This window comes from Hippocampus guttulatus, chromosome 12 (genome assembly GCF_054856545.1).
Source record: "Hippocampus guttulatus isolate MCC_2025c chromosome 12, RoL_Hgut_1.0, whole genome shotgun sequence".
Taxonomy (NCBI): domain Eukaryota; kingdom Metazoa; phylum Chordata; class Actinopteri; order Syngnathiformes; family Syngnathidae; genus Hippocampus; species Hippocampus guttulatus.
The window spans coordinates 19,127,788-19,144,768 of record NC_141272.1 but is presented as its reverse complement, the minus strand read 5'-3'; the positions used below and the strand labels follow the sequence as shown (position 1 = coordinate 19,144,768).

At 42.3% G+C, this 16,981-nt stretch overlaps 1 protein-coding gene across 1 annotated transcript in view; it reads right to left on the bottom strand.

Moving 5' to 3' along the window:
* Nucleotides 1–16,981, bottom strand: part of usp2a (ubiquitin specific peptidase 2a) — a 28,465-nt gene continuing 11,484 nt past the window's right edge. Inside the window, exons 2-12 of the mRNA XM_086125898.1 lie at nt 6,933–6,983; nt 6,104–6,227; nt 5,877–5,988; nt 5,640–5,750; nt 4,115–4,179; nt 3,928–4,031; nt 3,503–3,583; nt 3,332–3,410; nt 2,031–2,135; nt 1,779–1,899; nt 1–1,240 (exon numbers count right to left, since the gene is read on the bottom strand). Coding sequence (XP_085982024.1) covers nt 1,156–1,240; nt 1,779–1,899; nt 2,031–2,135; nt 3,332–3,410; nt 3,503–3,583; nt 3,928–4,031; nt 4,115–4,179; nt 5,640–5,750; nt 5,877–5,988; nt 6,104–6,227; nt 6,933–6,983 — 1,038 coding nt within the window. The 3' untranslated portion in view covers nt 1–1,155. The remainder of the gene's footprint in view (nt 1,241–1,778; nt 1,900–2,030; nt 2,136–3,331; nt 3,411–3,502; nt 3,584–3,927; nt 4,032–4,114; nt 4,180–5,639; nt 5,751–5,876; nt 5,989–6,103; nt 6,228–6,932; nt 6,984–16,981) is intronic.

Here is a 16,981-nt window from a genome sequence, read left to right as displayed (position 1 = left end):
AATAGTTTAGTGGAATTTTATTCATATATATCCATTTACCATATTTACTCATTTTTGACTGCCACTGTTAAAAAGTGTCTCATTACAATATCCTTTAAGCATAAATATCTTTTTTTTTCTGTCTTTCTTGAAACCTGGTAACTAAACCAAATGACAACAGTTATGGGTCACCTTCAGCACCATTGAATTGTACATTCTCTATATTGCATCAGAATATAAAAATATACAGATCCTGTTTTTTGTCTTCTTGAAACATTCTTTTCTTGTTGTTCAATGGCATGAAACAGGAGAGGAAGACCTCATATGGACTGATGAGGACTTAAGCATGACTTTTATCATACGAATGAATCCATGTCAAATGCTCGCCCCTCCACTCATTCATAACACTTTTTAAACATCGATAGCAACCATGTGTGGGGAAAAAAAGGCCAGCTCAATTCAAAGTATACTGCTCACAGTGCCACGGGCATCACAGCCATTTCTTGAGCAAAATGGGAAGTTGATGTTGACAAAAATGAAGGAGTGTTTTGGTGCAGTGCAAGTGGCCGGTGGGCTGCAAGCATCTTGTAATCTTTACCATTACTGTTAAAGTCACGAAGTGAGGACGGTTTAGCTCAAGTCCAAAATGGCTGTAATGATGACGCGCTAAAATGATTTTGCAATCTCAAATAACATTAAAATGACAACTAAAAGAAATTCTCTAAAGCAGAAAGGAGTCAAAAAACCTGCAAGTCACCTGAACGGTTCGAGGCAACCAAGAAAAGGTGAAGGCGCAGTCAGGAGTTGAACTTGTGGTGCATAGAGAGACTTGGGAGATGGATGTGGACAGGTTCCTTGGGGTCAATGCAATTATTGCCCTGTATCCGTCTAACACACGCACGCACGCGCACACACACACACATGTGCGCACACACTACACACGCACGCACACACACACCCCTCTACCCTGGATGAAAATGTTAGTGTGTATAGACAAGGAGGGCGAAAGCAGGGCTGGTGATTCCGTTTTGTGTGTCTCTTCTGCCACCATGTCTGCTGAGAGAAGCAGCCTCCATCCTGGTGGAGGCGAGCCTTCGTGCGCGTGTCCTCGCTTTGTTTTCCATCCGACTGTCTGTCGAGAGTGCTGCCTGCGGCCTGTCATCGTCTGACCGGGATTCACATGCGCGAGGAGGAAGCCAGCTCGTAGAACAAGACGTAGCCGTCGCTGCTCCGCACTTGGCTGGAGGACATTGGCGTTACTCTGCGGAGGGACAAGTGTCGCCATTTATTACGCGAAAATTGGGTGAACTGTAAAAAACGTAATTCCGTGGTGTCAATTCGTCACACAAGTTTAGACATGCAAATTGGTTGAACACGTGGTTATTTGTCAAGCATATCTCCAGATATTTCCATTGGACATTTTTTCCCTCAGGTAAACTTTGGACTTTTTTTTTCGAATCAAAGGAAATGTGTGCGCTCACAATTTAGCGTATTTAATTCGCCTGCCATGCATGTTTCTGGAATGTGGGAGGAAACCGGAGTACCCGCAAAAAACCCACGCAGGGCCAGGGAGAACATGCAAACCCCACACAGGAAGGCCGGAGCTGGGATCGAACCCACGACCTCTGCACTATGAGGTCGACACTGGACCATCAGGCCGCCAACTAAGCAATTCGACCGTCTTATTCAAGCTTATACATCAAGGATCTTATTGACGAGACAAACGAAGCATTATTCTGGTCACTGCATGTGTTTGAGAAAGGTCTCGTTTTTGGTCCTAGGTAACAGTTCAAACACACCTGGAGTCATTGAAGGTGTACCACTCCCCAGACGTAGGGTTGCGACAGTAGGCTGTGTAGTGACCCCCCATTGTGGTGCCTGAGTGGTTGGACACTGCATACAGGTTGTACACCGCATTTACTGCAAAACAACAGAAAACATGAGCAAAAGGGCTTTATGATTCGAAATCAACAATGTGGTCCTTGAAGTACAGCTTCAGATGACGTTTGCGCGCTCATTTGATGTGAAGGGTATTTTCTTCGCAAACTTACTGCTGTTTTCGGAGGCAAACTCTCGCAAGTCAAGATCCTTCATGGGGAAGTTGACAAAGGTTGACAGTTTGCTGGTTCTTCTCGCTTCCGAGAAGCGCTTGAGGTCTGTACACCAGGGAGTCAAGGAGCATGTTTTCTCTCATTTCCTTTTCAGAGGTTTTTTTTAGTACAAGTACATGGATCCAAATGTATAATCTAACTATAAAATTCTAGCTAGTGCTACCACCGGTGTTAGTCAGTAGACTTTCATAGTTGATTGCCCAAACATGAAATTAATAGTCCTTTTTGATCATCCTCGCCTGGAGGTGACACTGTGGGCTTCGGCTCTGTGTCGAAGGAGGTTCGACATGTTATGTCAAAAGTGAATTGTTGCTCGAGATAGGACAACGTGTTTCATTAGAATGTTACACCCGAGGGGATATTGGATTACAGTGATCCCTCGCTATATCACGCTTCATTTATTGCGGCTTCACGACATCGCGTTTTTTCCCCCAAAGTACAGTATTCAGAAAAATGCCAAATGGCTCAGAGGTTTTGTACATGGCTGTACACATGGTTGGTTCCCGGCGCGACGTCGACCAATGACAGCATGAGTGGATTTATCCCGTGAGCTGATTGGCTGCGCATCTTCGCAGCACCGCCCAGCACCTTCCCTTGTGTCTTGTCACGTGGTTAACGCTCTGATCAGTGTCTACTCACACTGTTGTGTTTGCTACTTGCCCGGTGGGGGTAGGGGGGGGGGGGGCTCACATGCTCAAGCGAGAGTGCGGGAGAGTGAAAGAGAAAGTGAGCGCGAGCCAGTGAGCTAGAGAGAAAGAGAGGGGCTGATTGGGCTTATCCGAAAAAAGCAGCGCATCTCTCTTCGCCTCCTCCTCATCGATCTTGAGTAATTGTCTTATCATAATCACATCGGCTGCGCGGGGATAGCTGGCCAGCAGCTAGCTGGAGGCGAACGGCAGCTACACTGTCAGAGAGGCGTAAACTGAGAGTAACACAAGTCTCTTTGTCTCTCTCAGAAGGCAATGCTGATGAATGTAAATTACTGTATACGGTTTTATAATTAGAGATTTAAGTAAATATGTGTACTGCTGTAGTGTTTGTCTCAAATATGTCTAGTTTACATATAAACAAATAAAATATTTAAACATGCTGGTACCCACATACATGAAAATTCCTAGTGGGGGAGCCAACACTCCATCGCGTTTTATTTCACTTATCACGGCCAAGTCCCGGTTATGTAGCAACACCCTCCCCTCAAGCTTTAAGGTCTCGTCAAAAAGTGTTAAGAGCAGAAAAGATACGCAGAACTAAGATCTTGGGGAACTTCTGTACTGTGAACTTTTTGGTGCATCTTCGTCTAGCTTTGCACTTGTAGCACGTCTGTGGAGAAAAAACAACAACAATGCAATTCGGTACAGGCATTAAAGCCACGATCCTCAATGTGGAAAATGCTGTTGTGCATTGAAACGTACTGGCTTCTCATCCCCATCTAGGACATCTTCTTTGGTGAAGAGTCGCATGCAGTCCATGAGGCTCACCTCACCATAGCCCTTCTGAGTGTAAACATAGATGCGTTCACATTAGCGCAAAACACAAACACACGCGCACACACACACCAATATGCAAACAGATTCGGAGGACAATGACAGTTTGCAATGCAAGATGCGTTTTCAGATCTCCAATGTTCCTAAAAAATTCAAACATCTCTTCTCCCTTCAATTGTCTGAGAGACCAGTTGTCAAATTTACTTTCGACTTGGATGGTATGTTTTTGGAGGGTTGATGTCAAGGAACTTAAGTCGACTGGATGAGAAGTATCTTGTAGCAATAGTGTGGGTATATAAGTCAATGAATAAAACATCCTTGCACACATTGTGTGGTGTATTGAGTGTTCAAACCTTGGCAATGGGAAGGGACAGATCCCAGAAAGGGTCAAAGACAGTTGAGCAGAAACCACAATGGCTGCAGGTCAGGGAGCTCTTGAGCTGCCCAACAAACAAGTCTGAAAGACAAAACATTTCACAGGTCAGCCTCATCTGTCTTGGGAGAGTGGTGCTTAAATGATATTGTTCTTCAGCAGCTCACCAACGATTTTACTGTCTTCCCTCTCCAGGTATTTAGTCCACATCTTCTTCCCTTTCTCCTCGTCCCTGATAATGGACAATGCAACGTCTGTTAATGTCACACTGTACATGGAAGGGACAGGTTGCATGATATTTGAACCCAACAACTAATTACTCACTATTTAAATAGTATTACATAGTCGTGTAGTCAAGTGCAACATTTATGTTACCTTCAGTAGACAACACAGAAACACAAACTATGCAATTCACTGAACAACTATTTGCAAGTGTGTAGGGACCAGAAAGTGATTGAAATCAGGGACCTGTAATTCCACAAGATGCTTTAGGTCTCTGCTGTTACAGCAGACTGTGTGTTGCTGAAACTATTTCAATGATCTCCTAATTGCCAGGTACATAAATCAACACAATGTCATTAATACAAACGAATATTGAATATCAAATGTTCCTACTTAGAAATCTTTTTCAAAGCTTTTTAAAGTGAAAGTCAAGTCAAATAATGTGCTTTGCAATATTCCTGTACGTGCCCCCACAAACCTATACACAGTGTTCCGATTCATATTTCATTTGTGGCATGAGAAGTAACCTTGGAAAACATACCAGTTTTGATCCATTTCAGGGAGCTGCCATTTTGCCCTGTAGTGCCAATCTGCTGTCGACTGAAACTATTGTCACAGTGTCCCAGGGCTCAGCTTGTATATGACACGGCTCACCTTGTTTTCTTGGTTTGGTCACGTGACAATCGCAAGCAGAGCCCTGGGGCACTGTGACAATAGTAGACAGCAGGCGGCAGTATTGGACAAAATGTCGGCCCTGAGATTGTCATGACTTTGTTCTGTCTGTCTCCAGCAGGTGACATTAGAGGGTCGTCCACTACCCGTTCCACAATTGTTTCTCATCTTTCACCTTTTATAAGGGACTGTTCAAGCCATCACCTGTTGTCGAAATATTCGTCTTGCTCACGTTTCATGTCCAAGCGCTTATTTTCTGGACCGTCGCTGTTGTCGATCACAGTCAGAGTCATAGTCTAGGTTTGTACTTCTTGTTTGTTGTGCTTTCGCCGTGTTCTTGTTGATCTTTTTATTTTATTTTTTCGTTATCCTCGGGTGGTTTTGGTTTTTTGGGGGGGGGCGGTGGGGTTATTGATTTCCCTAGTGGTTAGACTCGTTCTTATCTTGGTTATTTTCTCACCAGCGTTTTATGTTGTACTTTGTCGGTCTTGTGACCTTATTTGGTGAATACACCATTTTTGTATTCAATCTTCTCTTGGTCTGCGTTTTGTGGGATCTGATGCTGTTCCAGACTAGTCCGGAACCATAACAGAGATGGATAAAAACAGGGAGATTTTGCATCTCCACAAATGCGATATTAATCAGAATGCCACGCAAAGGCTCGTGGGAGCACACAGAACATATTGCAAAGAAAATGTTTGCTCTGACTTCTGCTGTAATAAAGTTAATTGGCTTTTCCTAGACTTCTATTTCAGCAGCATTTGCCTACTTCTCTGCTGGTTGTCTCCCAATACTTACGGCAGGTGATCAAAATCTTCGACAGTGCCTCTTGGCCTGACCGTGACTCTGTTGACTTCATTGTGCAGGCCGTCGAGGAGGAAGCGGAGGAACTCTTGAGCGTCCTGTTGGCTGGAGAAGACACAAAATAATTCACTGCTACGACCTCTACTCACTGCTCATAAGACAAATTAGCCTGCAGAAAAACACAAGACAATATTATAAAAATAAATAAATAAAAAATAATAAAAGGCTTACTTGTATCCCACAAATCTTGGAGCGTATCTCTGGATCTGAGTTTTGAATTCAGATGGACTGACAGCTTCGCTGCTGGTTGATGACCACATGGTTTGTATCAGCTTGGCAAACTCTACCAACATAGAAACACACATGAAATGGATTTCGCATTCGAACTGCAAATGGAGAGATTCAAATCAAATCCAGAGGTTAAGAGAGGCAACAAATTTGATCCGAGAGTCAGTCACCTTCCATGAGGGCGGTGTTGGTGCGGCTGTTGTTGTTAAGGTCTCTGCGGTGCGAGTTGTGCAGGCAGTAGTCTCGCAGGCTGTGTGTGTTGCTCAGACACTGCAGGATACTATTCATGAAACACTAGAAAGAAAACAAAAGAGAATGTTCCGTTTCCTTGAAGTTGATTTTGTTCATTCTAGATTCTGATTTACATGAAGCTGGAGCATGGGTGAATGATGAATGGCTATACTAGATGCAAGATTATGATTTTGTGGAGGGGGGGGGGGGGTTCATCTCCCCCAATTTGTTTAGCCCTAGCAGACATCCATACCCTACTGAGTACCAAGCTAGTTTTTTTTTTTTGCAGTGTATATTCGCTTTGATACATAAAAAGTACAGACTAATACATTTTGTAATGGATGACACAAAATAAGCATCTCCAGCTGAAATGTAATCATGAAGACCAAAAGGTTTCTGAGGGAAGTGTAGCAGTAGTGTAGCGCATATGATGTTGCTGGAGTCACACGCACAACGTGCATTTTGGCAGGCTCAAAGCCGGTAAACGGGAAAGAGAATGCGTGCTCCTTGGTCCAGCGTTCAGAGCGCTCCGATGAGCAAGCAACACACAAGTCCCATTTATTGTAGGAATTCACCCTACCGAAGCCTGTTGCTTAGCAGATACTCTTCTAGACCCACCCCACTAACCACCACTTTGGCGTTAGCAGATACCAAGAAACCGATAACATATACTGTAACACAAAAACTTCAGAAACGGCAAGTCTGTACAACTTCTCTCTATACCAGACACAGATGGCACATGATTTTTGAATGGGGAACTACACTCACTGTGTTTCCCAGGTTTTTCAGTCCCACCAGTCCCTGGGCACTCTTTGAGTTCTGGAAGACAAACACAACAGTGATTAGATCAAACCTTTAAGGCAGTTATTGCGATTTGTCAAGTTTACCGTTTGTATTTGGGATAAAATCATAAACCATTAACATCAATAAAACTTTGACTGATGATCCAGACGTATATTTGTTGCCAGACATAATTTTCTGCACACAATATGGGACAAAACTGCTCATTTAGTTTCCCGTTCGAAATGTTGGGGCATATTAAAAGAAGCATTTTGTTATTTTATTCGTGCTATAGAACCATCGATTTTATCCATAACCAATCCTACGTAACAAGGATGTGATATACAGTCATATATTTGATTTGATTTGACTAACGGTGTGGTCGCAATATGTGCCCTGTGATTTACTACATGCAGTGGCCGTCTGGCTTTCTGCAGCATGAAGCACCAGAAAATGGATGGCCGGAAGGACAGCTGGTTGTTGCGTTGGTCTCGCAAAGAGTCAAGTGGATAACATGACTGGAAAAATACACATTTTGAGGTCCTTTTTGTCCCTCTCAGATTGCAGAGCAATCAACAGAGGATAACAGGCAACACAACACATTGAGGAATTTCTATCCAGTAGCCCCAACTCGTGCACATTTTCACACTGAACAGGATTTAGGCTTTTTTTTTCTCCCCAGAAAGAATTGACACAGCAGCTGACGTCTTTGTATTACTATGGTTTCACATTCTTGACAAATGCAAAATTGTACAATTTGTAGAGAACTTGTCACCTGATGCTGTTAAATTCCATTACATAAGTGCAGTGGTTATATAATTGAATGGCGAGAAGAACTAACACATAGTCGGTCGGGGGAGGGATAAGGAATGTGTCCTGTTCTAAAATGAACTGAAACTCTGCATCCTTATTTGTCAACCGATACTCTCTAAATTCACATTTTTCAGGCTACACCTCAGACAATTAGGATTGTCTTTGAGTTAGGTCATCTTGTGTACTCATGAACAATGTGAAACCATTCTGCAGAACACTCACTCTATGATAAAATGAAACAGAGACCGGTTGATGGTCAAAGTATACAAATGGCGTACTATGTGGTGCTCTCAAAACAATCATTGTCTTGACATGAAAGTAGATGTGGCTGTGAAGATGCCACCAGGCTGTTCGCAACATTCAAACTTCAAGACACTCAGACCAATTCAGCGTCACATCTTGAGCCCTGACATTTATGGTGGGTAAAAAAAAAAAGAACAAAAACTGATGGATGGTGTTTCTGTTTTCAATAACATCTGATGGTGGTGCACTGAGCGTTGATTTTTCACCCAACATTTATGTGGCAAGCCTCAATAAAAGCTCCATCATGACTATTCTCTGTGGACAGTGGACACCTTTAAATTGGATTTCAGAAGATAAGAGTGCCCCATCAACACGAGCTCGCTTGCGCGCGCGCGCAAACACACACACACACGCACACACACACACACACACCCCCTATGCCACTCTGCGCTGAGTGATGCCATAGCCGGATTGCATCTTGCGATTGGCTGATCCTAAGCCTGGCTGACGTCACAGGTTGGAAAACAACATTGCCGCTCTGTCTCTGTAGCAACGCTATACTTAAGTTGTTTTTTTTTGTTTTGTTTTTTTTTAAATAAGATGCGGTGCTAGAGGATATCACAGTGAGATGGCTGAGGGTGGATTGATTGTGTGTGTGACTCAGTCTTTGTGATTCACAAGTCTTCAATGAAAAAGAAAAAAACATTTGACCAGGATAACAAAGCCAATATTTCCACCTTGTGCCCACAACTAAAGTTATTATTTTAAGCAACACAATGATTCCATTTCCATGTAAAGTCAGAAATATTGTAGTTGTTGTATAAGTTCTCATTTGAACCGACTGTCACGACAGGTCACATTCATTCAGCGAAAATTCTCTGCATTTTTCACTAGGATGATTTAAGGCCCCTATCAATTCATGTGATATGATGTGACACTAAACAAAATGCAATGACACGTCACCGTCCATTTCTTAAGCAGCACATCAAAAAGGATTTGGACATGAATGGGAATCGCTGGCTCATGCTCTGATCGCAGCCAGCAGCATGACCGTAATGACAGCTAATTCTGTTATGCAAATGCTGCAGTCATTCTCAGAAGTATAAGCACTTTAAAGCAGCAAGCGTGTGTGTGTGTGTGTGTGTGTGTGCGCATAGGATTAAACTCACACACACACACACACACACACACACGCGGTTGTGGCAGGGAGCAGTGTTCTCAGCAACACGACAACAAAAACTTTGAATGACACCCCTATCATGCAAATACAAACATTTTGTATTATCATATGACTACTCACAAGGTTAACATTTACAGCTTGCGTGTTCTTTTTCCAAGTACTTGGGCTTCCTTATACCTTGCAAACACACGCTTCTTTGGTCAAGTGAAGACATAAAACTGCCGATAGGTATGAATGTGAGTGTGAATGGTTGTTTCTCATTATGCACCCCGGCGACCAGTCCAGGGTCTACGTCACCTCTTGCCCTAAATCAACCAGGATATGCTCCACTTACCGTATTTTCTGCACTATAAGGCACTTCGGATTATACAATACATCCAGGGCGCACCTTCAATGAATGGCCTATTTCAAAACTGTTTTCATTCATAGGGCGCACTGCATTATAAGGCGCATAGAATAGAAGCTACAATTGTGGCTGTGTTTGCCTTATACATCCACTAGATGGAGCTACGCTAAAGAGAATACAATACAATACAATACAATACGTTATAGACCAGTTTCAATGTTGGCAAACATTGCCTCCAAGATGCGCGCGCATCTTAATGACGCCACTGTTGTTTACAAAGACGAGCATTCTTAATTGCCTCTTCAGTCTTCAGCGCATGTGTAAACCAGTGTGGTGGTTGCTGTTGCCATTGTCGAACGAAGCAGCAGAGGTCGTCGCTGTGGCATGCTGACGTTGCATTCGACTTTTGCGGAAGGCTTGTTTTCGATGTCGTGAACGTCATTGCGAGGCAAGGGTGGAGAAAAAGATTTCGTATTACGCAACAGGGGGAATATTCGTTGTCGGGGGAAGCAGAAAAGAAGGAATGGCTTAATGCATGAAGATATATTCACACTAGGGGGCATTTTCGCACATGTACAGTAGGTATCGTTTTAGAGGAGTTTCACTGTATTACGACTCGTGCGCAGCCAGACTTAATCTATGCATATGTATGCATAGATTAAGTCTGGCTGCGCACACATCTTGGAGGCAGAAAACACACGTCACATGAAACTGGTCTATTTATACAGAGCCTTCACAACTGCTGCAACTGTAACAAAGCCATGAGAACTTTTAGGTTACAATTGGTTTCCGCGAATAATCACCACGAGATGGCATAGGAACACTAACAGGGAAACAACTCAATGGGGAATATAGAGACATTAACACCCTACGTTAGGTGCATCGGATTACAGTGCGCACTGTCGCCTTTTGGGAAAATTGGATGCTTTTAGGTGGGCCTTATAGTGCGGAAAATATACATACAACACTCATTCTCTGTATGCATTTGTCAGGAGTGTTTTACAATGCCACGGGTAATACATGTTGTATACCAGCGGACCCCAACCCTTTTAGCCCCACGGACTGGTTTAATGTCAGACAATATTTTCAAGGACCGGCCTTAGAAATACAACTGCCGGATAAATACAACAAAATAATATGATATGACCTGCATGAAAACTGTGGTATTTGTGTAACATAATAATAAACACGAATCATGACACAAGGAACGTCCTATCTGGCTGCACCGTCCTCTGCGGTCGCTATGGTAACGTTTAAACATGCCTTCAAAATAAGATACACCGCAAATACAAAGTGCATGAAAAATACGAAACACCATCACCGCATATTATACAGAGTGGGCTTGGTGTGTGGAAATTTCCCATTGAGATAAATCCATATTTTAGGTAGGACTCCTGATACTGTCTATTACATGCAGCCTTCTTTTTGTTGAAAGTCGTAGGCTCCTCTTCTGTCTCCTGGCTGGGCCTTTGCCCCTTCCCAAAGATGTTTGTTTTTTCACTCATTTTGCTAGCTCTTGGGTTTCATTTTAGCAGTAAACTATCACATGACCGAGAAGCACGCCTTGACCTGAGTCAAGAGTGACATACTGTAGACGGATGTAAGTCAAGTCAACTTTATTGTCAAATGTGCTGAATGTGCAACATACAGCACAGATGAAATTTCTTTCCTCTCTACCACAGGAGAGGAGCCGCTGCAGGTACCAGAGTATCCAGTAATTTTTCAAAATAAAACATCTTTCAGATTCCGAAATGAATTAAACGGAAGTAATGTAAGTTATTTAATCTTTCTGTGCGGCCCAGTCCCAAATGACCCACGGACCGGTAGCGGTCCGCGGCCTGGGGGTTGGGGACCAGTGTTGTATACAACTGATCCCAGTTGAAAGGACTGATGCATGGAAGGAGAGATAAGTGCTAAGCCGTCACAAGAGAGATCATATGACCTCGCATTCCAGTAGTTCCATGTGAGCAGTTAGATGTATGTACACTAAAGAGGTGGCCTGTGGGGAAACCTAGCGTGATATAAATGCTTCATTCATACATGCCATTGAAGCACCCTGGGCGACTGCTGAACTACATTGGAAACACATGCCCTTTTAGACTAAAAGCATTGGGAACACTAGAACATTCCAGCAATTGGGCTGAAGTCCTTCCTAAAGCCGTAAATAAGGGGACATACGAAATGTTCTTTGTACGGGTACCTGACCGTGCGAGTATAATAAGTATAATCTGTCCAATCATTGTGCTCGCTTAATTCAAAGATCGAGATCTGCTGGAGGGTTATTTTCGGAGTGGAGGAAAAGGATCAGAGCAAGGTCACAGCAAGGTGTGCTCCCTCACATGCTTTCGTAAAGTCAACCTTTTTAATCAACAAATCGCTTTGCTGCTCGACTGCAAGTTCGCCCAGCAATTTATCTGTTGAGATCAACGATAATTCGAAGGAATCCGGACAGACAAATACGACTGTTGATGGCAACTGCAAGGAAAGGTAATTTCAAGGCTGTTGAGGCAACTTTCTCCAATTTCAAATGAACATCATCAAATGACTTGACGATAGCTTTGAGCAATTCCAATCACGTCCAAATGAAACATCCAAATGATTTCACCCTATTTTTACCTAAGCGCAATTTTTCTTTATTTGTATTTTCTAAAGTGGCACGCACAACTGGCAACATTGTCAATAGGATCCATGTTCGCACAGAGCTGGAGAAACACCTATCATGTAAATGCCAGGCCATGACCATGCACATGCTTGTTTGTCTTCCCTGTCTTCATCCGAAGAATATTTAATATTCTAGTTTTTAATTTAAAATGAGGGGTTGAGATTTGAGGTTTGGGAGTAATGAGTCCCCACTGGTTACAGGAAATGTACAGTATATGCATCATCAAGGTCATCATTGTTGTTGGATGCATAGTTGCAACGCTAGCCCGGTCTTACGCCTGGCGTGTATGAATTAATGTTGCGCTGAAAAAAAAACAATCTGTAGAACAAGGATGTCAAACTCATTTTTTGACGTGAACCACTTTGTAGCACGGCTTGTGTAACCGGCGCCAATATTCAGTTGTTGGTTGCCATGACAACGGAAATACAATTTATTTATATAATAATGTGCCCTGCGATTGGCTGGCAACTGATTCAGGGTGTCCCCCGCCTACTGCCCGAAGACGGCTGGGATAGGCTCCAGCACCCCCCGCGACCCTAGTGAGGATCAAGCGGTTCGGAAAATGGATGGATGGATAATACATTTTATTTATAAGCGCCTTTCAAGACACCCAAGGACACTCTACAAAAAAAAAAAACACAAAACAATACGGCTTGTTGTTTTGTAAAAGTACTTTATATTTTTATGTGAACTTTCATATTTGTTTTTTCTTTAAATCCTCTCAATATGTTATTTGGAATATTTTTTTAAGAATCACTTCCGGGTCACGTGCCGTGGATAGCGAGGAATTAGAGAGATCGAGAAGACAACTTGAGAGAGAGACGGAGACAGAGCTACGATACCGTGTGGTCTACGTGATTTAATTTGATCTACTTTCGGTTTACCAAGGTGCACACGGTATGCCATTTTGTGTTTATTTATTTAATGTCTTGTTAAAGATATTGTAATTTTGATGTTGTTTGAAATTCACGGTGTTCCACGAGTAAACGTTTTTTGGACATCAGTACGAGGCGTCATCCTTGACCGGGGTAGATACAGCTTGCCTTCAGAGGGCCCTTATGAGGGTGAACCCAAATCAATGTTTGATCGCCATATCATATTATTACATATGTACATATAATAAACTGATCTGTACACACAATAAACTGATGCATTGCTGCTTTTGAAGAGCAGAAATCAAGGATTATAGTTGGTTCAATTGTTGTTCAAGATATTGAAAAAAGGGTCACACAAACATCCTTAAGAAAAATCTCAACATTCTTTTTTATTACACGTGACAATTTTGGGAGAGACTTGAGCCAGAATCATGCAAGTCAACAAACAAGTTTTGCTTGCGCGGGCCACATAAAATGAATCTACCCAATAAATAGGGAGCAAGGACAATACGATTGTCATGACCAACAGGTGGCACTGTAGGGCTCCCCCTGCAGCTGCACACCTGTTGTTTGTTAGGTAATTGTTAGTTGTATAAAAGGACTCCCGCCCGAACACTCAGTGTCGGGTCATTGTTTGCTCTTGGCTTCTGTCATGTTTGTTTGTATGTTGCTGTTTGCTTGTTGCTTGCTGCTGTCATGTTTTTGTTCCTGTGAGTTTTTTGCCACAGCCATGGTTTTGGTTTGTTCCTTTGGAATCTTTGTGTTTTCATGACTTTGTTTGTTCTGGATTTATTTTCTGTGTTTTAATACAACTCGTCAAGTTCACCCTGCTCCTCCCTCTTGCCTGCTTTTTGGGGTCCACCACCACCTTGCTTCGTGACAACGATACGGTCACAAGAGCTGAGGATTGAACCCACAATCTTTGGGTTGGGAGTCAACCACTCTCCCATTTGAGCCAAGAAGCACTGATGGACTGACGCGCCATGTGATCATATTGCAGTAAAATAAATAAATAAATAAATAAACAAAAAATTGTAACAGCATTTCATAGCTTCTGAATTAAGGCACTCCTTACTGAAACTATATGACTTACATTTAACCAATTAAAGTGGCTACAAATTGTTCATATGCAGGAAAAGTGAGCTTTGCATCCCCCTTAATGTAGAGTGTTTATTTATTTATTTATTCATTCATTCATTGATTGATTTTATTTTATTTCTACAAAGTAAATACCAGGCTTTCATTTGAGTCGCTCAACCAAGAGTGAGTCTTCTCCCTCCAGCCTCACCTGATCCAATCTGTTACGTGGTGGTTGCAGCACTCTTCTCCTTCTCGTTTTTAGTGCGGTGAATCATTTGTGAGCCACCATAAACAAAAACAACAGTTGCTCCTGTGTTTGTGTCTCGCAACAGCGTGAGCTTTCGGTTGCCTGTTAATTGACTATCATTATCAATTCTCCAAAAGTGTTTTTTACAGTATATGTACTCAAGTATGCATACATCTTTTTTCCAAAAAGTTTCCTTTTTTTTAATGGCTGGATGTAAATCAACCATAATGCCAATTTCAAAAGGCTTCATCTTGAGAAATATTTTGAAAAGTGAGCATTTTCCATCTCCAAAATTACGTTATCAAAACAAGGGTCAAAATTATGTTTTAATCTATTTTAGTTTAATGATAGTCCTGTTGAAATGGATCATAACCCGCTGTGCATTTATTGGCTTTGTAGCCTCTTATTATGTAAATCTGCTGGAGAAGTGAGGATGCTGCCATAAATATGCTCGTTCAAAATGAGAAACGTGCACAGGAATAATACTGAAGCACTACAGCACCGGTCAACAGCAAATTTTAATCAGAAATGTGTTTTTGGGTCACCAAATGGGTTTTTCATGCTAATTTAAAACATGTCTACTTTTTTTTTGTCGCGCATCAGGTTTTCAAGATATTTTCTTTTTTGTTTTAAAGTTTGACATGCAAAAGCTTGGGCAATACAATATTTTATCATGCGCTATAATTTATTGCTTTGACTTTAGAGAAATAAAAATCACATTTTCCTGAATTTTATCCATAATTTATAAACATTACTAAATATATTAAATATTATATTATTGTTTTAAATTCATTCATCGAGAAAAGTACATGTGCATCTCTGATTAAAACATTTTTAAAAAATTGTTGATCAGTGTAACCAATCTGCTTTCATGAAGTATTACAGAAATCAGAGAATAATTGAGAGGCTGAAATTGGAGGATCATGGCAATTTGAAGTTAAACAATGGCTCAAAACTATTACTCGACAATTAAAACAGTTGATTAATTTTACAAATCATTGGTTGTCGATTAATCAGTTAATTTGGGCACTTCTGAATTGTACCAGAGGTTGTGCTAATTTGTTACAATAATTATGTGAATACAGATTTCTACTATCATTTTTGCACCATTGACTGAAAAAGCATAACGAGAATAACAATTCATGGTTTGTTGCCATTTCGGCCATACTGTCGTAACATGAAGCCGCTGACAAGTGACCTCTCTGCGGCTGTGGCCGGTCAACACAAACTGCACGCGAACAGCAGCAGAACGCCTGGGTCCGCCGGAGCTGACCACCAAGAGCAGACTGGCTGGCAAACCAGCATGAGACAGAGCAGCAGAACAGCCTGTTCTGACCTGCCTCTCACTTTGGCAGGGCGTCGTCAACAATATCACTCGTTCCCTCTGAGGCTGCTCACAGTATGTTGCTATGTTAAGCCCCCACCCCCACATGCGTACAACACTTGGCCACGTCATCTGTTTTTGTGTGCGTGTATGTGCGAGTGTGTGTGTGTGTGTGCGCGCGTGTGTGGGTGCGCACACGCATCAGAGTGACAAAATGAATGCTAGCAAGAACACTTTCTAGCAAGTGTCCTTTTCTTGCCCTCGAAAAAAGACAGAGGGATGAAATCAGTCATCACATTCGCTGTGCCCGGTGTCCAGTCTCAAAGACACGCAGCTCAGCGCAACGTCTCACACATTTACACTCGTTCATGCAATCAGAGAGTATGACCTTACTAAAAAGAATGCTTGCCTGTCTTAGCCTCAATGGATTTGCGTTGTACAGATGAACGATGATCGGTATCGGCCAAAACAAGGCAGGAAATGATTGGCATTGGTTGGAATTTTTCATATCGTGGAACACGTGTTTTATTGCAAAACAAAAGCATGTTTTACTATTGAATGCGATCATTTTGTAGAGTATATGCTGTCAACTAAGGTATCCTGATACTTTTGAGGGTCATGTCTATCATTTCTTTTTTTCCCTCTAATTTTGTCAATCACAATCCCAACTAAAGTGTGTTGTTGGATTCTTCTTCTTATTTATTATACCATCAGTGGGTGAATAAACAGCTAAGATGCAGATTTATGAATGTGTATCAAACACAGCGCAGTACAGTGTCATTGTCTCCAGTGCTGGCGTCCCATGGGCCTTGCGGCACATGTTCAGAGACAAACATACACATACACAGTGCACACCCTCACATAGTTGCATGCACATGTCTCAGATAGACAACCTCTCACACACACAGACACGCACACGCACACACACAAACGCACACACACACTAGAGGGAGAACAGAGCACGTTCCCCTGCCACGCTGGTTGTGGACAAGGGGAGGGAGGAGTGGAGGACATGAAGGGGGGGGGGGGGGGGGGAGCAGGTGGATGGTGACAACAAAACATCAAGCGTGCCAACCAAACTGAAATCACTAGCTAACTCCAGAGTCCACGCTAATATGATTTCACATTACATAACAGAAACTGGCACGTGACACTTTCAACACAACGCTGCGGCTAGGTAATAGCATTATTCCCATTTGACAAACACAGCGTTATCCCTATTGTTATGTTGTTGTTTTTTTTATCAGGTACAGCAAACATTTTAAAA